Consider the following 26,377-nt stretch of genomic DNA (forward strand, 5'->3'; position numbering starts at 1 on the left):
TATGTATAGGGTTGCACTGCATGTTAGTTAAATGTAGGTTGTATATAAGTCAGTGGGGCAAGTTAGTCATGGCTTAGTTTCCAATGAAATCAGCTGTAACTTAGTTGGGATCCAGCCCATAGAATGCAAGACAATCAACACGATTCAAAAGATTTCATCCACTGCTTAAGATAGTATTTCCAAAAGTGGGGAACAACTCAAAGGAAAATGTGGAGGTATAAGCATTGACTTGAAGTAGAGAGAAAAGAACACGAAAACATAATGTCCCAAACAAAGAAGTAATCCACCTTGTAAGCAGGTGTTAGAGATGTAACACCATTTAGGCCTAATATTGGCATGAAAATACTGATTGTCTAACAATTCAGTCTATAGAACACAGTCACACATTTGATTATGCATTTGCTGGAATGTAGAAGTCCTGGGTTTGTGAAAACTTTAGATTTTTTTTCTTTGTTTTCTGTATTAATAGATAGTAGCCATCACAGATGATGAGAGGTGGTAATGAGGACTGATGATGCTAATAAAGGAAGAGAAATAAATCAGGAAAACATTGTGGAAGAAAAACCAAGGGTGATGTAATTAGGACCACAATCCTCTTGTGTTCTCTTAAGCAGAACATGAGGGTGCTGAATGAGCACATGCATACATTGATTGCATAAAGTCCTCCATTGAGTCCCTCCTCCTAATACAAGAGCCTGCACCAAGATAATTAGTTTATATAAGTTACAGAAAGCTTGGCTTTTTAAACATATTTTAAAATGTCATGGTATTCTAGAACCACCAGTTTTATAAGAGTGATTGCTTTAACGCTTAACAGTGGCTATTCCTGTACACCCTCTCCTCACACCCAATATTTACCTGGTAAGATATGCAGGTGAAGCATCACTTTGCTTTTCCCATCAGAATGAGAATGAATTGATAACTTTCCCAACAATCCAGACTGCATTGCATTGTGACAACAAGAGGTATTTATTTTTAACATTTGGCATTTAATTATTTTTTTAATTAAAGGAATTTTAAACTTTATTACTCAAACTATCCCTGTAACCTTGCCTTATATTATCTATATACTAATACCAATAAGAGTCTTTCTCTGCTTATGCTGCCAAAAGTGCACCACCGTCTCAACAGACAGAGGTACCAGCAAATTCTGGATAAGCATCAAGGGTGCACAGATTGCAGAAAAAGAAGCTAAGGGTGGTTGACCCCTAAACCAGCCCCATAATAACATAGTGGTGTAGAATGTTGAGACATTGAGAAGGGAGAAAACTGGGTGGATGGCTGGGAAATAGAATGGAGGGGCTGGAACAAGATGACAGAGCAACATTAGATATATATGAAAGTAGAAAGAACTATCTGATATCTGGATGGGACTCTTCCTGGTTCACACTGAAAAGCTATTTTATATGTCTCCAGGAAGAAAAGAGAGTGCTATCCATAGAAATTAATGGAGATACTAAAGAATTTAATGTAGCTGGGATTGGGCACAAGTGTTCCCTCCCCCCCCCAAAAAAAAACCAATGGAGAGACATCCAAGTAACAGGCATGCTCATTGGCACAGAATGTAGACTGATGGGGTGGGAAAATGAAAACCAGGTGAATAGAGGGTTTGAAACCCTGAATAGAAGAACTCCATGCTGTAGTATTTTGTTGCAGGGCTCCACTTGTCCCTACCTAAAACTGTTAGCAGCAGATGTAAGGAGCACTAATCTTTTTATAAAACTTTTGGCAAGCTGCAAAAACAGCAAAAAATGCTATAGCTGTGAATTGAATGGTCATTATAATTCCAAATAGTGGAAGATATGACACTTGATTATATTAGTTACTAGCAGAAAGTAGCTGGCATTGCTCAGGAATTCAAAGAAACCCCCAAAATACTGAAACACTGCCAAGAGTTGTTAGGAGACACCTCTTCTCCTGACAGAGCTCCAGTGGCCAGAGTGATTTAACAGTCGGCCCTTTTTCTGGAAAGATCCTCCGTGGCGCAAAGATCCTCCGTGGCGCAGAGTGGTAAGCGGCGGTAATGCAGCCAAAGCTCTGCTCACGGCTGCAGTTCGATTCCAACGAAAGGAGGAAGTCGAATCTCCGGTAAAAGGGGTTGAGGTCCACTCAGCCTTCCATCCATCCGTTGTTGGTAAAATGAGTACCCGGCATATGCTTGGGGGGTAAAGAAAGGCCGGGGACGGAACTGGCAATCCCACCCAATATATATGGTTTGCCTAGTAAATGTCACAAGACATCACCCTAAGAGTCGGAAACGACTCGCACTACAAGTGTGGGGACACGTTTACCTTTTTTTTACCCATTTCTGGTGATTGTAGCTCTGTAAGAGGAATAGGAGCCTCCTAACAACTCTCAGCACCGTTCACAAACTACACCTCCCAGGATTCTTTGGGGGAAGCCATGACTATTTAAAGTGGAATAAATGTCTTGCGTGCATGAGGCCAGGGAAAGCTTCGGTTTAAATTTGGGTAGGAGACTACACATCTCTGCTGTAGAATAAAAAGCTGGGGGGAAAACCCCAAAACGATACTGTTAACAGTGTTTTCCTTTCGAAAAGGAAAGGGGCTTTCCATCTGCCCAGTGCCCAATCTTTGCCCCCCATCTCTCCTCCCTACCCCTAACCTTCCTGTCCCTTCCCCAGGTCAGTTTTACCTATCCTAAGCATGATTGCACAGGAGTAAATCCTGTTCAACTCAATAAGCATGCGAATTATCAAACCTCTCCTCCCCTTCTCCTCCTCCTCCTGTCCCTTCCCTCCCTTTCCCTTCTTCCTCTCCTCCCCCTCTTCCTTCTTCCTCCTCTCCTGCCCACTCCAGCCCTCCCCTCATGCCTGCTCTCATCTTCCCTCTGCCCTTCCCCTGCCCTCTCTTCTCCCCATCCCTCTTCCCCCGCCCCGTGGTCAGTTTCCCCTGTCCTAAGCATGATTGCTGGGGAGTAAAACCCATTGAACTCAATAAGCGTTCAAATGATCAATCCATTCTCAGCAAACTTGCACAGGATCCCATTTCTTACCTCCCAGATTAAAAGCAGAGAAATTCACTAATAGGCAAAAAAACCTTGCAGATTAAAAATGTACCTATAGTCAACAGATATTTCTATTAAACTTTAAAAAGCAGGGAAATTGGGCAGCTATAGTGAATGTACCAGGGGAGCAGGAGCAAGAGACCTGACTTCCTCTCTGAGATAATAATTTGTAAAGATGCAAACACAATTTGGCTTGGTCTTTCACAGTCCAATCTACTTCCTGTGTAGTTTGGAAGAATTTGGTAACATATGCCTCTGAGCATATGGTGAGTGGTGGCAACACCTGTAATCAGGACTGCATCTCCAAAGATAAAGAATGACATTTTTTGTATTTTTGTTGGTGTTCTTTTTACGTTGCTTCTTTCCTGTGTTACTACTGTTTCTACAGAGAATATAACCTAAAAATTATATATTTCTCTCATTATTCATCATAGAAATCTGTGTCACCAAGAGATTAAGTAAGAATAACAGGGTCACACTCCCCCTGTCCTTCTTCCGATAAAGGTCACCCATCAGGGCGACCAAGACCGATTCAGTCCCATAACCAGGCCTGAATCCAGACTGGGATGGGTCAAGATAATCTGTTTCATCCAAGAGTACTTGCAATTGCTGCGCCACAACCCTCTCAGTCACCTTCCCCAAAAGGGGGTATTTGCAACTGGTTGGTAGTTGTCACAAACCAGTGGATTCAGGGTGAGCTTTTTCAGGAGTGGTTGGATCACCCCCTCTTTCAAGGCAGCTGGAACCACTCCCTCCCACAATGATGTGTTGACCACACCCTGGATCCACTCAGTCAAACCCCCTCAGCAAGCTTTAATAAGCCAAGAAGGGCAAGGGTCGAGGGGACATGTTGCTGGCTGCATCATCACAAGCACCTTGTCTACGTTGTCAGGCTGCATCAACTGAAACCGTTCCCAAGAAGTTGCAGCAGACTTTGCACTGGACACCTCATTTGGGGACTACAGTAGATGTGGATGGGGCATCAAGACTGCTACAGAGGCGAGCAACTTTACCCTCAAAGTGCCTTGCAAACAATTCACAGTGGGCCTTGATTACAATATGTTGCTACTGAAGCAATGAATCTAGCTGTTGGAAAAAAACAAATTTAGCCTGCCCAAGATGCATGTGTTCAGCCTGCTATGCTTAAACCACTCCACTTAAAGAAGGGCGGACATGATCAATTAAAAACATAGAGCACACCTAGAAATTTGCTAGAATATATGTCACCTCCCACTGTTTTATCTTTTGCAAACTGAGGCACTCCTCATGTCCACTGGAGACTATTTTGCAGAATAGTCAGTGGCATTATTCCCCAGCTGTTTTTGGAGTTTTTATTTAGTGTAAATTATGCAAAGTGTTGAGAGCCAGTGTGGTGTAGTGGTTAAGGTGTTGGACTACAACCTGGGAGACCAGGGTTTGAATCCCCCACAGCCATGAAGCTCACTGGGTGACTTTGGGCCAGTCACTGCCTCTCATCCTCAGAGGAAGGCAATGGTAAACCCCCTCTGAATACTGCTTACCATGAAAACCCTGTTCATAGTGTCACCGTAAGTTGGAATAGACTTGAAGGCTGTCCATCCATCCATCATCATGCAAACTGTTTGTGTACTTCACATATCCACAAAAAAAGAAGCAAAAGAAAATAATTTACTATAGGAAACTTCATTAAAACTGCGAAGTAAACCACACATTTCAGGTGACTATTTGAACTATATCAACTGTCTTAATATTGTTGCTTTCTCCCTGCTAAAACAAGATCAGCACAGCACATATCTTGGTTTTGTTATCTGGGCTGATTGCAGGAGTTGCCACCACTCACCATATGCTCAGAGGCACATGTTACCAAGCTACACAGGAAGTGGATTGGACTGTGAAAGACCAACCCAAATTGTGTTTGCATTTTTACAAATTTGTAGGGCAGTACAATATCTTAGAGAGGAGGTCAGGTCTCTTGCTCCCCTGGTGCATTCACTATAGTTGCCCAATTTCCCTGTTTTTTGAAGTTTGATAGAAATATCTGTTGGCTATAGATATCAGGGCTGTGGAGTCGGTATGCCAGACCTTTGACTCCGACTCCTCTATTTTTCTGCTGTCTGACTCCTACTCCTTCATAAATGGCAAATGTATATTAACTAGTAATAACAAATTTACTGTAGTAAAATGGTAGCACAAGGCATTTCATCACCACCACGTGAATCCAGAGCTTGGAAAAGTTACTTTTTTGAACTACAACTCCCACGAGCCCAATCCCTGGGGCTGATGGGAGTTGTAGTTCAAAAAAGTAACTTTTCCAAGCTCTGGATTCACGTGGTGGTGATGAAATGCCTTGTGCTACCATTTTACTACAGTAAATTTGTTATTACTAGTTAATATACATTTGCCATTTATGAAGGAGTCGGAATCTGAGTCGGAGTCGGTACATTTCTACTGACTCCGACTCCACCACTCCGACTCCACAGCCCTGATAGATATATTTTTAATCTGCAAGAGTTTTTTGCCTATTGGTAAATATCAACTCTTATACCAGTTCTTCTATCTCTATGGACTCCAGTGGAACTCTATCATCTTGGCTCTCTGCATATCTTTGACAGTTCCTACGTTCTGTGGCATTCAGCTTGTCCCATGTACCCTGCGCTGAGATCTCTGCAAGGTTTGGTAGTTGACCCCATAAATCCTCTATGTTCACTCTTCGGTTGCAACCTCTATATTGGTTACTTCTGCTTTTCTTCCTCTTGATTTTATACTACCGTACTTATCCTGTCCCCTGTAACTTACTGACATGCATTCTAGTTGCTCTGCTGATGGCTTTCAACTTCCCTTCTCAAGCCTATGCAATCTCCTCACAGGCTGACTTAATTTTTACTTCTCTACTTTCTCATAACCAACTGGTCATCAGTCCTGATGACTTTAATTTTAACACTGCCAAGATCTGTTCTTTTCTCTATCTATTGCTTAATACACCTGTTAATTTCTGGTTGCTTTTTGTATAAGCTACTGTATTTCCTTATTGATGGCTTTTACTTTTGTCACATCTTTTCCATCTAGTTAATTCATCATTATTTTTCTCATCTGTATTGAATACATCATAAGATTTCATTTAACAGAGTTCAGACCAGTTATTTCCCTTGAATATGTCCTGGGAGAAACTGATATAGTTCACATCAAATTGTAGGTAGGATCTCTGATTATTACTGCTCTTTTGGATTTAGTTGTGGGGAAATGAGTTTCATTAAAAAGGAGTTTGCTTCCTTCCGATCAGCATGATGTTGAAACAGATGTAGGAATACTGATCACCTGTTTGGAAATGGTGCTTTAAGCATCCTGGCCCTGCTTATTGGACCCTTATCCCAGTTGTAGCTTGCTAAAATAAGTCATATTGATACTGGTCTGAAATAAATACCTGTTAATTGATTCTGTTACATCAGTCTGGCTAATGTGTCACAAACAAAGGGTCATACACCAGCAAAGGGTTGTACACCAGCAGCTAAAGTAGCATTCTTTCTATGCCTGGTAAGTGGGGACATCCTACTTACACTGAAATTCCTTTGATGTAATTGCAACTTGATTCTACAAGGCTCTGGTAGATATGCTATTTCCACAGTGCCTTGAACAACTTAAGCTCTTATTATTTTTTATTACATTTACATCTCTGCACTATTAACAAACTGGAACTGAACATTGATATCCCATATTTCCAAGGAGTTTAAGGTTCATACATAGTTCTTTCCTCTCCCTCCATTTTATCCTCAACAGCTTGTGAGGTAGGTTAAACATAGAGAGTGATTGGCACAAAGTCACCCATTTAACTTTGTGGTTACGTATGGGTTTGAACTCGTCCCTCCAGTCTGATGTTCAAACCACTATGTTGTACTAGTTCTCTTTTATTACCATTTAGCAAGGAGTGCTAGGCAAGGGGCACTTTGTCAGACTCTCTCTTTTAGCAGCATTACCTTAGGGGAGCAGTCCTACGTTGAACAGAGATGGATTAGTAGAATACGAAGGTATAATCAGTTATGAAGTGGGTTGGGGTAGAGTTGTCAAAATGGGCTTTTAATTGTAATCAAAACTGGAGCATACCTTATTTTCTAGGTCATGTTAGTGGCCTAGAAAAAATGTTGAAACTGTATAGTGCTGGTGTCCACAATCTCCATATGTTATATATGTAACTCCTGATAATTTTCTTTAAAAGGTGCAGTTGCAACTTAGAGTTCCTGAAGATCTTTTTCTTCTCTTTTTTTAGTTGTGTCAGAGTAGAAGAGCACCATGCTGTTGACATTGACCTGTACCACTGTCCCAATTGTGCAGTTCTTCATGGACCCTCTTTAAGTAAGTAATGGATTAAGCAGTGATGTACTTCATTTTTGTTTTAAAATAACTTAAACCTCACTTTTCAGTCCTTAAAAAGGCTCCTGTAGGGGCTTATGAGTATAAAAAATATAGATACAATATGATAAAAACAGAGAGCTTTAAAACAAAGCCATTAATTACGAATGGCAGAAAGAAGCTTAGGATAGGCCAAATGCCTAAAAACCATAAGAGCTTTTTGAACCTCTTTAAAGAGGGAGTTGCACAGCTTTAAGTGCCATGATCAAAAAGGCCCTGTCCCATGTCCTAAGCAACCATACCTCTGAAACTCAATAGGATGTGGAGCAAGGCTAAGATGACCAGTGCAGTTTTATGTGTGTGGAGCTGATACTTCAGAAATCCTGGTTGCAAATCATTTAGGGCTTTTATATATAACAACTATTATTTATTTATTTATCTATCTATCTATTTATTTATTTCTTGGCCTTCCTTCCAAGAAGGAGCCCAGAGTGACAAACAAAAACACTAAAAGCACTTTAAAACATCTTAAAAACAAAAGACTTTAAACCTATTAAAACAAAACATCTTAAAAACATATTTAAAAATATCTTAAAGAGCAATTCCAGCACAAATGTAGACTGGAATGAGATCTCTACTTAGAAGGCTTGTTGAGAGAGGAAGATCTTCCGTAGGTGCCGAAAACATAACAGAGATGGTGCCTGTCTAATATAAACGGAGGGAATTCCAAACTGTTGGTGCTACAACTAGCCCCTTGAATTGAGCCAAAACCAAAATGGAAGGCAGTGCATATTAAACAAAACTGGAGTAATATGCTAAACGTGTTGGTAACCATTCTGGCTGCATTTTGCATTGGCTGCAATTTTTTTTCAAGGTTAGCCCCGTGTAGAGTACACTGTAGTAATCTAATCCAGAAGTAACCAGGAGAAGGGGAGACAGTGGCCTATTTGCTTTATTGAGGAAAGAGCAGCTAGCGCAGCAGCCATGCCTGTGCAGAGGAACCCCTGGCCAGACCCTCCATCTGGCTATCCAGGAATACTTGAAAGATATGAACCTGGTCCTTTAAGGAGGAATGCTCTTCATCCCAAGCAGGCTATACTTCTCACTCTGATTTAGCTTTCCTACTGAGCAACAGCACCTCTGTCTTGTTTGTTAGGCCACATCTTGTCCATCACTGCCTAGGTACCAATTCGGAACCTCCACAGTTGTGTTCAGCATCCAATGGAAAAGAGAGAGTGAGCTGAATCTCATCAGCATATTGATGGCACTCATCTTCAAACTCCACAGATGCTTCCACAAGGCAGTTTATTGTGAACAAGTGCTGCTCATGTTTGGAAGTTCTTGCAGCAGTGATCTAACTTCATCAAAATGCCAGTGTGTGCTTTTTCTTCCTTTAAGCCACATTTTCCCTTACCACAGAAAATTCTATAACTAAAAATAACCCATCATACATCTGCAGTCACTGATGGTGTGGAAACTTCTTAGCACTTTTTTGGGGGTGGGCAGTTTGTCACCTGTGTGGTGACATTTCAGTGGCTGTCTTCTATTGCCAACTCCTCCTTCCATTAACAGATCTGCACAAGACCTGTGATAATAAAAATAAATGCTTCAGGCTGCTTAGTGCTCTGAATGGAGAGGAGGTAGTCACTTGTAAATCTTTCTGTAAACTGTGGTCATTCCTCCTTCCCAGCCTTCTCCAGCTGACCTTCAACTTTAGCTTAAAGTACCTCTGAGTTCTGTGGCTGAGAGGGGGAAAGGGAAGCTTTTCTCACTGTTTTCCCCCCAGACTTCTCAAGAGTCTCCTCTAGCAGAAGAAAGCCCTGGGGCATGGAAGCTATCAGATTTTTTAAAAATCAGGTCTCCCGAGAATGTCACTTGCTGCCTCTTGCTTTTCCCCTCAAAACCTTTCTGATGGTGCAGGAGGCTTTTGAAGAGGTATGAAAGAACAGTGAGAACAAGTTCAGCACTGACTTAATCCCCCTCCCTCCACTTGGCAACACAGTCAAATCTCGAGGTGCTTTACGATGAAGTCGGATATCAGTTGGAGAAGGCTGGGTGGGAGGAATCATCTTAATTTATAGAAAGCTCTGTGCGTGCACGTGCGCGTACCTCTCCACTAAGCAGCCACATTTTTTTATTACAGATCTTTCCCAATTCTATTAAATCAGAACTATACAAAAATAAAAAACAAGCAAATTACAGTGTAATCCTGTGTAAACCTAACTGGGGGAGGGGTGGAGGAGTGAATGAGGGGAGGGACAACCTCCCCCATACCTTGGATATTTTCTGCCCAGTTCCACCCAGTGGTGTGGATGACATGCAAAAGAATAGCAATGAATACGGTGAGTAGAAAAAACAGGAGTGCGTGGGCCCTCATGTGCCAATCATGCACACACAGAGACATGCACACACACACACAAATAAATAACCTGTTTGTGAGATAATGCCCCCATCTAGACATATCTCACATGATAACTTGTTTTCCTCAATAGTCCCAGCTCAGAATAAAAAATGATTGGAAAGAAGGGCACGTTAAACCTCAGTGATAAAGCTGGTTTTTTTTAAAGCATTTGTAATAGTTCATCTGACACAAAGAATCAGGTAGCAAAACATCTCTTGGTGTGCTGTCCAGTTTATCTTTATTGTTAAAGCACAATATGTAAGAACCAAGCAGAGTGTATAGAAAGCAAAAGTACTATTAGTTTGAGCAGTCATGATACATTCTCAACATACTGTTTCTTTAGAAAAAAAGGAATAGGAATTGTGAACTCTGTCCTGTATATTCTTTAAAGTATGCAACAAGGAAACCCAAGACTCTGCAAGCAGAGAACTAGATGAGTTTCAGGTCATATAAGTGACATCTTGCTGCAGATAAGTACAGTGCCTTGCAAAAGTAATCGGACTCCTGATCATGTTAATGAATTACAAATGGTACATTGTAGTTTCGTTCTGTATGATATTTTATTTTGAAAGACTGATTTAAGATTTAAGGTAAACAAGATTTAAGGTAAACATGAAGAAACCCCAAGCCTTACAGATCAAAGGGGATATATATTGTTGGGATGGGGTGGGGTGGGGTGAGGTGGGAGGAAAATGATTCAAAATCTGCTCAGTTTGTGTTCCGTTATTAAACTGACTGCAATTAGTAGTAGAAATTGATTGAAAGTGTAAAACTTGATCTGTATCTTCTGGTTTGACCTTGATCCCACTAATGAAATCCATGCATGTACACAGGGTTCTGCGTGTGGATCACTTGCTGGATCAAGAACTATGGGCATAAAACTGATGTACAATTAAGACCTTCATGCAAAGCTGTCTAACTGCATTTCATTACTTTTAATGAAATTTGTATTTGAATGTGCATTCTCACTCACTTTCTTGTGCAACTAGCTAAACACACTTTTTAAAAGTGTAGTTAGAGAGTTGGATTAGGGCTCTTACCTTTATTTATATAAAATATTTCTATACTGCCCTTCACCAAGAACAGTTTACATGATTAAAATATTACAGTAATAAAATAACTAACAGATAAAACAGAATTAAAGCAAGATTTAAAATGTAGGACCTGTAGTCATAGTAACAATGAACAAGTCTGTTTTGGGGCAACTACCAAATTCAGTAAAAAGTACTTGTGATCAGTTGACCTCTCCTTGATTTTGTGTGTGCATGTTGTTGTTATGTGCCTTCAAGTCAATAATGACTTATGGCAACCCTATGAATCAGCGACCTCCAGTAGCACCTGTCATGAACCACCCTGTTCAGATGTAAGTTCAAGTCTGTGGCGTCCTTTGTGGAATCAATCCATCTCTTGTTTGGTCTTCCTCTTTTTATGCTCCCTTCCATTTTTCCCAGTATTATTGTCTTTTCTAGTGAATCGTGTTCTCATGATGTGTCCAAAGTATGATAACCTAAGTTTCATAATTTTAGCTTCTAGTGATAGTTCTGGTTTTATTTGCTCTGACACCCAACTATTTGTCTTTTTCGCAGTCCATGGTATCCACAAAGCTCTCCTCCAGCACCACATTTCAAATGGGTTGATTTTTCTCTTATCCGCTTTTTTCACTGTCCAACTTTCACATCCATACATAGCTATCGGGAATACCATGGTCTGAATGATCCTGACTTTAGTGTTCAGTGATACATCTTTGCATTTGAGGACCTTTTCTAGTTCTCTAATAGCTGCCCTTCCCAGTCCTAGACTTCTTCGGATTTCTTGATTATTGTCTCCATTTTGGTTAATGACTGCCAAGGTATTGATAATCCTTGACAAGTTCAATGTCCTCATTGTCAACTGCTGTCATTACTTTAGTCTTGTTGATGTTCAGCTGTAGTCCTGCTTTTGTGGTTTCCTTTTTAACTTTCATCAGCACTCGTTTCAAATCATTACTGGTTTCTGCTAGTAGTATGGTATCGTCTGCATATCTTAAATTATTGATATTTCTCCCTCCAATTTTCACACCTCCTTATCTGTGTTGGCTAAGAACCAAAAGTTGGAAGGCTTTTCATACTAAAGGGGAAGAAGGAGTGCATGATTCTGCAGAATACTCCCAATCTTTTCATCAGAGCTAACCATTGTGCTGCATTCCATACTAGTATTCTCACAGCTTTTCACTCCAAACGGTGTGGTTTGCAACTATGATTAAAAATGAGTTTGCAAACTGTGGTTTCCTCTTTCTGAAAGTGCCAGCACAGATATAATGCTACATCATGGTTAGCTCTGAACATGAAAAGGAAGAGGAGTGTGTGGGCCTGTGAAGTGATCGTGATCTCCTGTGGTGCAATCAAGACATACTGATTCCCAACATGGAAGTTAACCATTTGGTAATGGTTGTTGGATTCCAACTCTCATCAACTCCAGCCTGCATGACCAGTGGTCAGGTATGATGGGAGTAGTAGTTCAACATCATCTGGAGGGCCACAGGTTAGACACTCCTGGTCTAGGCTAAGCATGACCATTCCTTGCCCTGTCCTCCAAAGGATCTGCCTCCTAGCTTCTTTATCTCTAGTATTTCTAGTCTTTCCTGGCATGCCAGCATCCTCCTTAAATTGTCATTCATTGCTAGAGCTGGCCTAAGCTTCATTGTCTTGGAAATGATGGTCCTTTTGATCTCATGTAAAATGGCAATGTCTTCTGAATTGCAACTTTACTTTGGTTTTTCCCACTAACTTTTTAAGATTATAAATCCCTTTGGGCTGGGACTTCTGTCTCTTGTAAACTGCCTATTACACATCTGGATGCTAAAACTCTAGATGAACTGTGGTGTGTCCATCTTAAGGATATTATTTATACAGTGTTCTAGCATATTGCATATACACAGTTCCTATCTGGTATTTATTTTAAAAAAATTCCTTTTTCCTTCATGAGGGCTTTTATATACAACTAGAAAAATCTCAATTTAGAATAGCAATCATAGAAATTAAAACAAGCAGTGAACAATTATAATACCCCCTTATGCATTGAAAGCATGCATGGGGGAATCATTCTAGTAAGACATCTTCTTAAAGCTGCCAGTCCCCTTAATCTCTTTATTTTACTTTATTTACTTTAATCTCTTATTTCTTGTTCATTTATTTCTTGGAATATTGTTTGCAAACTCAGCAAATTTGCTAAAATTACCTAAGGAAATATTTGTATTTCAGCAATCTACTGCCTCTTAGGGTACTGCTTGCGTTTTTCTTATGAACAGACCTATCATTTCATGTCCTGAATCAAGGAGGAGTTTGCATCTGTTCTTATCATTTACTGTGCCTCTTCAGGGAGCCATATCTCACACTTGAGAGACTCTTTTGTCATTCTCTTCATCCTGGTCTAGGATGCAAGGCTAACCCTTAAAATATGCAGTGCTACACCCCATCTTGTTTTCTTCACTGCCTATCCAGAATGAGCAATAGCTTTAAATAATTGGTTCTTAACCTTTTTTGGGTCATGGACCCCTTTAAGAATCTAATGAAAGCTATGGACCCCATAAATAAGTAAATAAAAGTTTATCGCGTTGGAATTTGATTATTTTTTGTGCCCGATTCATGGACCCCCTAAGGGTCCATGAACCACAGGTAAAGAAATCCTGCTCTAAATGGTGAGCTTTTATTTAGCAGAGTTTTACTTGCTAGGTCTTGGTAATGCTAACCATTTCAGCATGTTGTTGTTAATTCCAGAAGGAATGCAGAGCAGCAAACAAAACTTTACTAAAACACTCTAAAACATCTTAAAAACAGACTTTAAAACATATGAAAACAAAACATCTTTAAACACATCTTAAAAGCAATTCTAACACAGGTGCAGACTGGGTTAAGATCTCTACTTAAAAGGTTTGTTGAAAGAAGGTCTTCAGTAGCCACCGAAAAGATAACACAGATGGTACCTATCTAATATTTAAGGGGAGGGAGTTCCAAAGGATAGGAGTGCAGTGATCGACTGGGTATATAAGGGGTAAGAAGATCTTTTAAGTATCCTGGTCCCAAGCTGTATAGGGCTTTGTATACCAGTACCAGAACCTTGAACTTGGCCCGGTAGCCAGTGCAATTCTTTTCCAGCATGGTGACATGTTGGCGATACCCTGCCCTAATGATCTGTTGTTTGCACCACCTGCAGGTTCTGGACCAACCCCAAGGCCTGTCCCACATAGAATGCATTACAGTAATCTAGCCTGGAGGTTGCCAGTGCATGGACAACAGTGGTCAGACTATCCCAGTCCAGAAACGGCCACAGCTGTCTTACCACCAGAAGCTGGTAAAAGGCACTCATAGCCACTGAGGTCACCTGGACCTCTAGTGACAAGGATGGATCCAGGAGCATCCCCAGACCATGAACCTGCTCTTTCAGACGGAGTATGACCCCATGCAAAGCAGGCAATTGACCAGTTATCCGAACTCAGGAACCACCAACCCACAGCACCTCTTGCTAGCATTCAGACTGTTTATTGACCCTCATCCAGCCCACCACTGAGTCCAGGCACTGGTCCAGGCTTGCATGGCCTCTCCCCATTCAGATGTCAGAGAAATAGAGCTGGGCATTATCAGTGTACTTCTGACAGCTCACCCCAAATCTCCTGATGACTGCTCCCAAGGGCTTCATATAAATGTTAAACAGCACAGGGGACAAGATGGTTCCCTGCGGCACCCCACAGCACAACTGCCAGGGGCTGAAAGACAATCACCCAATGCAATTCTCTGAAAAGGACCCTGGAGGTAGGATCAGAAGCATTGTAAAACAGTGCCTCTGATATCGATTTAACTAATTTGGCTCAGAAGGACATCATGGTCAATAGTATCAAATGCTGCCAGGAGACCATGTAAGAATAACAGGGTCACACTCCCCCTGTCTTCCTCCTGATAATGGTCATCCATCAGGGTGACCAAGGCCAATTCAGTCCCATAACCAGGCCTGAACCCAGACTGGGATGGGTCAAGATAATCTGTTTCATCCAAGAGTACTTGCAATTGCTGCACCACAACCCTCTCAATCACCTTCCGTTAAATGTGGGTATTTGTGACCAGGTTGTAACAAACCAGTGGGTCCAGGGTGAGCTTTTTCAGGAGCGGTCAGATTACCACCTCTTTCAGGGTGGCTGGGACCACTTCCTCCTGCAAACACACGTTGACCACACCCTGGATCCACTCAGTCATACTCCGTGAGCAAGCTTTAATAAGCGAAGAAGGACAAGAGTTGAGAGGACACATTGCTGGCCGCATTGTCGCAAACACCTTGTCCACATCATCAGGCAACATCAACTGAAACTGATCCCAAGAAGTTGCAGCAGACGTTGCACTGGGCGCCTCACTGGGGACTACAGTAGATGTAGATGTGGCATCAAGATTGCTGTGGAGGTGAGCAACTTTATCCCCAAAGTGCCTTGCAAACAATTCACAGTGGGCCTCTGGCGGGTCTAAAACTCAGTTTCTTGGAGTTGATGTTAACAGACCCCTGACAATACAAAAAAGCTCCACTGGATGGCTACTTGAGGATGCGATGTTGGCAGAGAAGTGGGCCTTCTTTGCCATCCTCACCGCCACACAGTAGGTACAGTTACGATGTTTTACTTTTGCCTAATCAGCCTCACAGTATGTCTTTCACCACTTGCGCTCTAGCCATTGTCCAGCCTGCTTCTTTGCCCTTAGTTCACTGGTGTACCAAGGTGCAAACTGGGCTCCACAGTGCCAAAGAAGGCACTCAGGGGCAACTGTGTTAAGAGCCCAATGTATCTCGTTGTTCCACAGCATGACAAGGGCTTCAACAGGGTCACCTGCTCTATTTAGTGGGAACTCCCCCAGGGCATTCAGGAATCCAGTGGATTCCAATAGTCTCTGTGGGCAGACTTTCTTAACCTGTCCACTATTTTAGCTTGCCCGCCTTGTTCTCTGTATATGCTGTGTTACTGTACAAGGATCTCACGGTAGTCTCTTATAAGGCCATTTGTTGCTCAACCTTGGGATGTATATTTTTCTGTCAAACATGGCTACAGTTCTTCACCCTTATCATTTTGGTATCCTGTCTCTATATTCTATAAATTCTAATTTAAAGTCTTCCCAAATATGTCTGTCTGTGTGTGGTAAGATGTATCTGGCCATCACTTGCACTATCAAATGTTTTACCTGTTGCTGTGCCTATTCCTGATTGAATCTTTCTTGGTAAGAATGTTCTCTAAGGTCCCAGCCTCTTGGCCTGATGTTCCAGAGTTTCACAATTGCTTCCTGGAGAGCTTGGTGTTACTTTCAAGTCTCTGAATCAGGCTCCAGGATGCTAGATCCAATTGGCAGATGACTGCTAAGATTTGGCACCCTCTGGGATGCACACACACAACCTAGTGTGGCAGTGGGAATCAGTCACACACAACAGAGGATATCTTTCCAGTGTAACCAGGCCAATCAACAAATCACTGTGAACTTTCTATGGCAGTGTGTCAGAGGGGGATTACCAGGTCAATCTGATTGCACATAATGATGGTATGGGAGAGACTCTCTGTGTAGGACAGAGTCCTAACCTACTGTGTGATTGTCTTGTCCTATGATAATAAATAGATCCATCATGATTTCATGTATTGTCATCTGCCCTAATATCTGTGTAGTGCCCTAAGAATCCCAATTTGATTCTGTCACTGCTGCTGTACAGAACGATGTATTGACTGTTATCAAGTATCAGGAGGGATTTCACTTGGAAGGCTGCAGGGAAACTGCCTGAATTCAGGCAGATGTGTTTAGAAGCCACCCCCTTCCTTCTCTACGTGGGAAACTTGAGGGCTAGGATGGGTGTGCCTAGAGCCTCATATATTCTTTATGAATATTGGAAGAGAACTTAAAATAGTTGACAGTTGGCAGATGAAGTATAGGAACAAACTGAAATTAATGCCTCATTGATCAAAGAATAACTAGGGAATATATTTCCAAGTTGGCTACTTTAGCTATGATATCTTCCTGAATATTATCTGAACCCTCATTAGACTAGCTGTAAATCATTGCTTTTCAGGTTAGGTTGCAAAGTTTAATTGTTCCAAAATGGGTTTCTAAAGTAAGCTTTAGAAAGTTCAGTCAGGCCAATATTTCATTTTAGGATAATTTCCTATCATATATAGAACCACCTTGACGTTTCAGATAAATTGGATGTTAGCCTTTCTATTAGTTATTCCACAGCTACATACAGACTAACTGGGGTCTACTGGACTGTTTGTTTTAATCCTTTTTATGTGTGTGACAGTGTTGGAATTTTGTTTCTATTACTCTTATTAAACCTAGACCAATAGAGTAAATATTGAACACTTTGGGTACAGTAGTCTCTACTTTTTAAAAAATAATGCAGTTTATAAGAGTGTAAGTACTGGTAAGTAACACTAGCCTTTTAACTGATGTACCCACTTGTCCTTTAGAGAAGTTCAGTTACATCAGAAGCTTTGTCTTGGGTCTTTTGTAGTGCAGCTGCCTACCTTAATAACTGTCAGATGATATTGGCTGCTTTCCAAAGTGGTCACTGAGCTTGAAGAAACAGGTGTGTACACATGGAAAGAATGATACGCATCATTTTGCACAAAAATATGCACAACCAGGGTCACACAAAATGATTGCCACATGGAGTCTCCTTTAAATGGCTCCCTATGGCAGCTGCCTCTGTATAGCAAACTGTTTGCATGCATAATCCATGCTAACACATTCTTCTTTTCCCTCTGAAGATTTGTATTGGCGTACAGAAAATATCCAAGTCCTTGTGATGAGCTGATACATAAAATGGTTCAGAGTATGAAACCAGTTTCTTTTGACAGCCATTGTTCATATCTTCCATGTATTGGCTATCCTGTGTGCACTGATCTTTGGTAGGCTGTGACCCATGCAAAAAACAAACTTTTGTTGCCAGACCCAGATGACTTGGCATCTCTGTTTACCTTAAAGTAAGGACATACACTGTCTGATGACTGTGCGGAATTTGGCTTGTGGTATATGTTTCAATTTCTACATAAGCAGTTCTTCAACTTTATTTAGGTTTCAGTTTTCATAATACTTTTTAGTAGTAAACTGTGACTTGCAAATGTGTTGAGAGTTGGATGACAGTCAAGCATATATTATAATAGTACTCCTCTGCTTGATCAAGTAGCTGTAGCAACAGGATCTATCCGTTTTGAAATAATGAAAATTTAATGAACACAAAATGTCTAGATGAAATTACTGACACCTTGGCCAGTGGCTTCATGTGCAGACTTAGACTGCTTTTTTCCAGAAAAGAATATACAATATTTCATAAGTAGAATTGATAGTAAACCCCTTCAGATGTTCAAAAAGAATGTACGAGGGCCTAAACTGGGAAGGGGATGGTGTGTGCATAGCATGTTTGCTCCACCCTGGCCTTCCCATATTGAGCAGAAGCCCCTCTGCAACTGAACTCTGCATTATAAGAGTTCCTAACTGCAAAAAAGCTTTGAAGTATGTTCAGCCAGATATGCTCTGAAACCCCCTTCAGACCTTCCTCCTCAACAAGGGAAGATCAGAATAGAGCAGGTGTGCCTACAGCATGCTACCCTTCCTAGGTCTGAGCCTCACACATTCTTTTTGAATGTCTGAAGAGGCCTATCGCGGTTGACAGTTGTAAGGTGAAGCATAAGAAAAGGTACTGAATGTAATGCTTGAAGAATGACTAGGGGGATTATATAAATTCCAGGTTTAGGGATTTTAATAAAGCATTTTGCTTCATTGACATATCTACCATCCAAAATAATAAACTCAATATATCCTTTTAGTATGTGAAATAATTTAAATAGGAACCTGGGTAGCTAAGAGCTTGGAATTGGAAACTTCCTAGGAACCCCATATAATCCATACTTGGATAAAGAGACTGCAAGTGGTTATAAATGCTTCAGGAGTAGCCAATATGGTGCCCTCCCGATGCTGTTGGACTACATCTTTCATCAGTCCCAGCTAGGGTTGCCAGTTTCAGGGCCTGAGACTGATCCTGTATCTTTAGGAGAAGAGAAAGTCAGCCAAGTGCAGGTGTTCTTGCAACCCTGTAATGGGAAAAACCACAAGGTGGAATTCTCCCTTCCCTCTGCACAACTCTTAAAGATACAGAAGACCTCTTGGTTGCAGCCTCCAAGAGGTCTTCTGTATCTTTAAAAGTTGTGCGGGGGGGGGGAGAATTCCACCTTGTAGTTTTCCCCATTACAGGGTTGCAAGAACACCTGCACTTTCTCTTCTCCTAACGATACAGGATCAGTCTCAGGCCCTGAACCTGGCAACCCTAGTCCCACCTGGCATGGCCAATAGTCAGAGATGATGGGACTTGTAGGCTAAGGGTACCTACCACTCCGGCCTTCCCTTTTCTAGAGTATGGCCCAGTTCAGAGTATCATTGCAAGGTTCTTAAAACCATGGGAACAAATACTGGAGCAGAATGCCTCTCTTATGCATCTCTTCAGTACTTTGTTTCTTGCTTGCTTTAAGCCAGAGTTTCCATTATATTCAGATCACTTGATTTGATGGCAGTTTACAAACCAGAAAAATAAGCCATGAAATAAATCAAGATTTACAAGCCAGAAATGAAGCACTGAAGTAGGAGGGGAAGGTGATGCTCAGCCCCAATTTTTCCTGTTAGTATTAGTTCCAGGCTTCATAAACCATGGTTTATCATCCAAACTGGGTCTTTAAGGAAATGTAACAGGTTGTAATAGTTGGCTCATAATAGAAATTTGCATAGAAAGTATGTCTAATAATTCCGTTAGTGCAAATATAATCCAGATTTTATGTGGGGTTTTTGAATGAAACCGTACCACAGCTATATTGTAAACTATTTATTGATTAAATTTATATCCCACTCTCGTTCCTAAAGGAGACCAGGGCAGCAAACATAACAAAATAATTTAAAAGCAACAAAAATAAAAGCATTCTAAAAACAGTTAAAAACATTCTAAACCAAGTTACAGATTAAAAACATTTTTCCATCCAGTGGTCTCCTGGTTGCCAGGAACTCTTCAGCAATTAAATGCCTGGGTAAACAGGAATGTTTTCAACTTCCTCCTGAAAGTCAGTAGTGATGGAGATAGAAATGCCTCACTGGGGAGGGCATTCCACAAATGGGGAGCAGCTACTTAAAAGGCTCTGTCATGGGTCAATGTCAACTGGGCATCCCCTAGTAAATGTTTTTATTCAACTTTGGGCAGAGGAAAAAGATTTTAACCACCATTTAATAGCAGGTAGCTTGTCTGATATCAGTTAGGAGAGCCAGTTTGGTGATGTGAATAGACTGTAGGCCTGGGACTTCAAGACCTGTGTTCAAATTCCTGTTTAGCTATGAAGCTTCTCTTGAGTAACGTCCATACCATACATTTAAAGCACATGGCTTCCCCCGAAGAATCCTGGGTGCTGTAGTTTGCTAAAGTTGTCATTTGCTAAGGAATTGTAGCTCTGTGAGGGGTAAACTACAGATCCCAGATTCTTTAGGGAAGCAGTATATTTTAACTGTATGGTGTGGATGTGGCCTAAGTGAGCTTGGGCCAATCATGCATGCTTAAACAAGTTCCCGCCCTTCCTCCCAATAGGAGCCTAGGGTGGAAAACAAAAACACTAAAACATCTTAAAAACAGACTTTAAAATATATTAAAACAAAACATCTTTAAAAACATCTTAAAAGCAATTCCAACACAGATGCAGACTGGGAAACCTTATGGGATTGTTTGGATAAGACTGGATGGTTCTCCTGAATGTCCTGAAGAACAGGCGGGATACAAATGTGGTGGTAGCAGTTAATTTTAAAAGTTAATATTTTAATCCTTACTATCTAGTGAAGAAGAGAAGGAATTGGCACAGGCATGACTATACAGAATTTGATGATGGTTCCAAGCCAGTTCAAGCTGGAACAAGGACGTTTGTTAAGCAGCTACGTGCTTGTTCATTCCCAAGGTAAGATAAGTTGCATTAGAACAAGAGTGGGGAACCTTTTTCAGCAAGAGGTCTGCATTCACTCCTCAGCAACCTTCCAAGGACCATGTGCCAATAGCGGGTGGGGCCATAGGCAAAAGTAGGTAGAACAATGAATGTAAATTTTACCTTTGTACTGTAAGCTGATTTCTGCACATACACTCGTATACCTTATCAATCCTCCACCCAGGCAAGCAAGACCATTATCAGAGTTCAAGGACACATTCCAGCCAAGTAAAAACACTTGAAATGCAAATGAGGGCTCATGGTGGGGATGCTGGGGAGGATTCCAAGGACCAGACAGAGAAGCCTAGAGGGCACCATTTGGCCCTCATGTCTGAGTTTTCCCACCCCTGCATTAGAACATATATAAGAGGAGGTGGAAAAAATCTTGCTTTTTTTTCTAGCTGCTTCAAACAATGGTTATGTATTTATGCTTTACCACACTAGAAATTATGGGTAGTTGAGTGGCCTTTTGCTAAGGCATCTGATGGTGATGGTGATGATGATGACAATAATTACTATTATTATTTGAAGTATTTATAAGCTGCTCTTCATTGAATATTTTCAATCCCAGAGCAGAAAACAATGAAATAAAGCGATGATAAAATAAACAGAAAATATAAAAAAGTACAAAATCCCTGAAAACAAGTCCAATAAATAACAAATTAACAGCTCCATCATAAATGACAATTAGAACAACAGTTAGAATTTCTAATTTAGTCAGTGCTGGAGAAACCAGTACTGCAAAAATACTACTGATAGTTGACCAGGTTTGCTGTGTTGATTTACAACACTGTAGTAGTAAAATAAACTATTGTAAACACCCAGATTAAGTATCTAGATCAAGTATCTATACACTAACTGTTGAGGAGAGGGGAAGCCTTAAATTTCATAAATTTATTTCAACTACTCACTGCTCTTTTGTATTAAGTGTGACTAAACACTCAGGTTTATTTTAAATTACCTTGGATTCTTCTGTCACTTAATTTTTAAATGTTGAAATGTTTTTATTTTACAGCGCTGATGAAGTCATTTTGAAAATGCATGGCAGCCAGTTAACACAAAGATACCTGGAGAAGCATGGGTTTGATGTTCCCATTATGGTTCCTAAATTAGATGGCCTAGGTCTCAGACTTCCTCCCTCTACTTTCTCTATTCTGGATGTGGAACGATACGTAGGTATGGTCTGTGTTTCAAATAGGGTGAAAACAGGTACAGGAATTCTGAAAGGAATCCTTCTGACAAAATTAAGGGAAAAAATTCCTGTTTGAAGTAGGGCTACCTAAATGAATGTATGCAGTCCGTAATGGAGTTTAACCTTTGCCAGCTTGCTCTGTGAATGTGGTGTGCAGAATACTAACATGTCAAGAGACAGTGCAACACAAGCATCTATCTGGACACCCATGTGTGGCTTTAAAGCCTTTCCAGTTAGAGCTAAAAGTGAATGTAGCATTGTGGAAGAATTAATATTCACAGTTAGAAATTTAGAACTGTAGTTCTTTGTTTGCAGCTTCTGTAATAAGATTTGAGAACATTTTGTTTAAGCTGAGTTCTCTACACATTACAATTTCAGTTTTAAGAGAAGTAAGGGGTAGATCTTTAAATGTGTGAGTGATATCCAATGTTGTGTGAGCAGGTTTTTCCCTATTTTCCTTGCTACCCAAATCTGTTCCAGAGGGTTCCCCAGGCATTGGGAGGGTTCAGACTTTGGGACTTTGGAGGGTGCAGGGGAAAAGAGATGGAGGAGAAGTCCCATTGTGTGAGTGGAAGTCCATTCTGCTCATGTACGGATAGCATTAGATGATGCTGTCTGTCTTTAGACTAATCTCATCAGAGTTAGTGAGACTACTTCATCAATAGAACTTTGATGCCTATATCTTCAATATCTTTGGAGATGCAATTCCATGTTGATTGTAATACTGGTAGCTTTGTGGGTATATGAAGGACAGCCTTCAGGTTTCTATGACCACTATAGAATTTCATCAGTGCTGTACAGATTTATTCCTTCTACCTTAAAATAATGTGATACAATTATTTCCAGTATTTAATAGCAGAATTTGTTACTTATTTTTAAATACCTTCTACAGTTCCTAAATGGGAGCAGTTACTTACACAGAAATTAATGCTTTACCAAAATCCTTAGATGTAACTTTCAGTGATGTTGTTGTTGGTCCTTCTTTATTTTGAGACTTATGTTTTGAGTTTTTTTTATACAGGTGGTGATAAAGTGATAGATGTTATTGATGTGGCAAGACAAGCAGACAGTAAAATGAAGCTCCATAATTATGTCAAGTATTTCACAAATCCTGACAGACCAAAAGTATTAAATGTGATCAGCCTTGAATTCTCAGACACAAAGTGAGTATATGATTTTCAGACATTTGTTGGAAATCCTTTAACAGGAAGTGGTTTACATATAAACTAACAAATGTGGCTATACAATTGCTTGGCTTTGTAAAGACTTGCAATAATTACATATGAAAATTGGTCTTGGAGGCTAGCATTTGGCAATTTGAGATAAATGCAACTAAATATCTTTGGCCTGGTTCTCATGTCATATTAAACCAGTTTAAAACCGTGGTTTAATGTAAGCAAGTAGCATACAGACCCATCCTGGTCAAAGGTTTGCAGGCTCCTCCTCCTCTGCTTCTGCCATGCTGTGGATGAAACAAGCCAGATTCTGGCTTGTCATGAAACACATCAAGAGTCTTGAAGCAAGATTCTGATTTGTTTCGTCCATGGAAGGGCAGGAGCGCTGTGAGCAGTGTATACCAATACTGCCTGTTGACATTAAACTATAGTTTGCTAGATAGTGCTGGAGGACATTCCTAAGTAGGGATGACTCCTCCTACTGGTCGTGACAGGCAGGGTCTCTAAGCTTCTTTGTATCCTCTCCTGGGGGAGGAGTCGTCCCTCTCTCCAGACCGGCCCTGCCTGCGGTCAGTGAAGGTCTGGGGTTAATCTCTCCTCTCTATCTAGAGCTTCTTTCTTTCGTTTTCTGCTTCTCCCTCTTAGCGTCTTTTCTTATGCTAATCTTCTCCTCTCCTTACGTTTGTTTTATTTCCTCCCTGCCTGTTTCCTTCCCCTCCCCTACCTTCACTCCGTGGGGGCTCGGGTTTGTGAGGCTAGGCTGAACCCGGCTGGGTTCACAGATGTCGGAAAGGAGGCCGAAGAGCGCGGCTAGCTGCAGCGTGCCAGCAGAGCAGTAGCCGCCCAGACGGGAGTCTCTTGCCTCGCTCCGCGGAGCCGCGTTTCTGCAACCCTCGCGTTCAGCGGGATCGCGGCTCCTGGCTCCCCCCCTTCACCAAACGCTTGCCTCGTCGTGAGAGAACGTCCCAGCAGGGGGTTGAGCGGCGCCCGCTAACGCGGCTCGCCTGTAAAGTGATTCCCGCGCTTTTCTCTCAGCGTCAGGGAGTCAAGGCCGCCATATTATGGCCTCACCCGCTTCCTCTCCGCCTTCCCGCCAAGAGCTCCGCCACGTGGGGGAGGCAAGGGACCTAGAGGACTCACAGCAATCAGTCTTCTCTCCGTCCCAGAGCGTAGACAGTGGGGGGATGAATCTCCTAGATGAAGGTATGGATGGTTTTCCCCCCCACTCTCAGTTTCCCAAATTTATGACCTGGGTTAAAGAGCTCATTGCTTCTGAAGTCAGTGGCTCTATCTCACATGCACGTAAAAGTAAGAAGCGCAAACATTCCAGGAAGCGCTCCCACAGGGGTAAGCAGAGGCGCTTATCTCCCTCCCCAGGCTCCAGCAGGGAGGACAGGCATGGCAGCTCATCTTTAAGAGACAGCCACTCCAGGTCCTCTTCCCTTTCCAATCAAGACATGAGGCGGGGGGGGGTCGCCCCCACCCTCCTACATTTTACACAGTGAGCCACCTAAGGATGCACCCAGGGACAAGGAGCACCTGGGTCATAGCGCGTTGGGGGGGTAGCAAGGCGTTCCTCCCCACAGACTCATGCAGGTCCCTCATCCTCTATGGCTCAGGCTCGGCTGGCGCAGGCACAGTCATCCAGGCAGGCTCCTTTTCCACAGGTGGTACTGTCAGATTCTGAAGACCTACTCGAGCAGGACAGGGAAGAGGGGGAGCTTTCTGGTGAGGAAATAGAGGTCACCCAGACGCAACCCAGACTCTTTGCTCCAGAGGTTTTTCAGCCGCTCCTTTCCAAGGCCCGCAGAGTGCTGGAACTGCCAGAGGCTGAGGCGGGAGGCGATGCACCCACTCAGTCAGCCTCGGCAGGTGCAAAAAAGGCCTTCCCCTCCATGGACACTAAACAGGTTTCAGTTCCCTTTCCCCAGGCGTTTGATGACGTGTGGGATGCTGAATGGTCATCACCATGCAAACCAAAGCCACCTGCCAAGTGGGCAAAGAAACATTACGTCTTTGCCGACAGGATCATGGCAAGACTGTGTTTTCCCACAGTGGACCCGCCTATTGCTGCTCTTGCTAGCTCTGCAGTGATCCCAAGAGAAGGGGAGGGGGGGCCTAAGGACCAGTGCGACAAGCGAGTTGAAGGTGCTCTTCGCAGGAGCTTTGAGGCAGATGCAGTCGGCTTCAGAGCCGCAGCCACTTCCTCAGTTTTCTCCAGACCGGTTTTTATGTGGGCTGAAGAGTTTGGGGCACGGGACGATGTCCCAAAATTTGTAAAGGATGGGTTAAAGAAAATGGAGTACGCCTTGGCCCTGTCAGCTGACGCATCCATGGATGCCCTACAGTTTGCAGCGCGCTCTATGGCTGCCTCCACTGTGGCACGGCGTAACATTTGGCTCAGGCAGTGGGCGGTGGACTCAGAGTCACAGACCCGCCTCACTGCCCTACCTTTTTCAGGTTCTAAGCTATTTGGGGAGCCTCTAGAGGCCCACCTGGTGGAAACTAGGGACAAGAAGAAAGCACTCCCTATGGCCAGAAGAGAGGAACGGAAGGGCAGGCAGAACCAGTGTTTTTGTTCCTCAAAACAGCTCTCTAGATCTCGCAGTCAGCCTTCCTACAGGCTTCGCTGGGGCAGACAAGACTAAGGGGGTGGACATGCTTCCTCCACTAAACCGGGAGGCACACCATTCTCCTCAGGGAGGAACCAGAAGGGAGTCCAAAAGGGCTCCTCCTCCTGACTGGCAGTTGGCAGAGGCCTCTCACGGAGTGGGAGCAAGGCTTCTAGAGTTTGCCCTCCGCTGGAGAGGCATCACCTCAGACAAATGGGTGCTGGACACGGTGTCCATGGGATATGCCATAGAGTTTCTTCGCATTCCACACAACCGGTTTCGACCCACCCCAAGGTCTCGAAGGCCGGAGAAGCACCTGCGCTACCTGGAAGCTATTCAGCACCTGCTGAACATCCGGGCAATAGAGCCAGTAGTTCCCTCAGAGAGGAAATCAGGGGTATATTCAATTTTTTTCTTAATCGACAAAAAGAATGGCTGACCTCCGTGGACCTCTCCGAGGCGTATCTACACATTCCAATCTGCAGACAACACAGGCGCTTTCTCCGGTTTTCATACGACAGCAGACGCTTCCAGTACAGGGCCTTGCCGTTCGGCCTTTCCTCAGCACCAAGGGTTTTCACCAAGGTACTGGGGGTTCTGGTGGCACATCTCAGAACAATGGGGATATGCGTGCATCCCTATCTGGACGAC

At 42.3% G+C, this 26,377-nt stretch overlaps 1 protein-coding gene across 3 annotated transcripts in view; it reads left to right on the forward strand.

Annotated features, from left to right (window-relative positions):
• Positions 1-26,377, forward strand: part of KDM7A (lysine demethylase 7A) — an 84,688-nt gene that overhangs the window by 19,095 nt on the left and 39,216 nt on the right. For all 3 annotated transcript variants that reach the window (XM_061638804.1, XM_061638805.1, XM_061638806.1), the window contains exons 2-5: positions 7,268-7,353; positions 20,606-20,723; positions 21,763-21,923; positions 22,961-23,102. In XM_061638804.1, the coding sequence (XP_061494788.1) occupies positions 7,268-7,353; positions 20,606-20,723; positions 21,763-21,923; positions 22,961-23,102 (507 nt within the window). The remainder of the gene's footprint in view (positions 1-7,267; positions 7,354-20,605; positions 20,724-21,762; positions 21,924-22,960; positions 23,103-26,377) is intronic.

The sequence above is a fragment of the Rhineura floridana genome, chromosome 8, assembly GCF_030035675.1.
Source record: "Rhineura floridana isolate rRhiFlo1 chromosome 8, rRhiFlo1.hap2, whole genome shotgun sequence".
Taxonomy (NCBI): domain Eukaryota; kingdom Metazoa; phylum Chordata; class Lepidosauria; order Squamata; family Rhineuridae; genus Rhineura; species Rhineura floridana.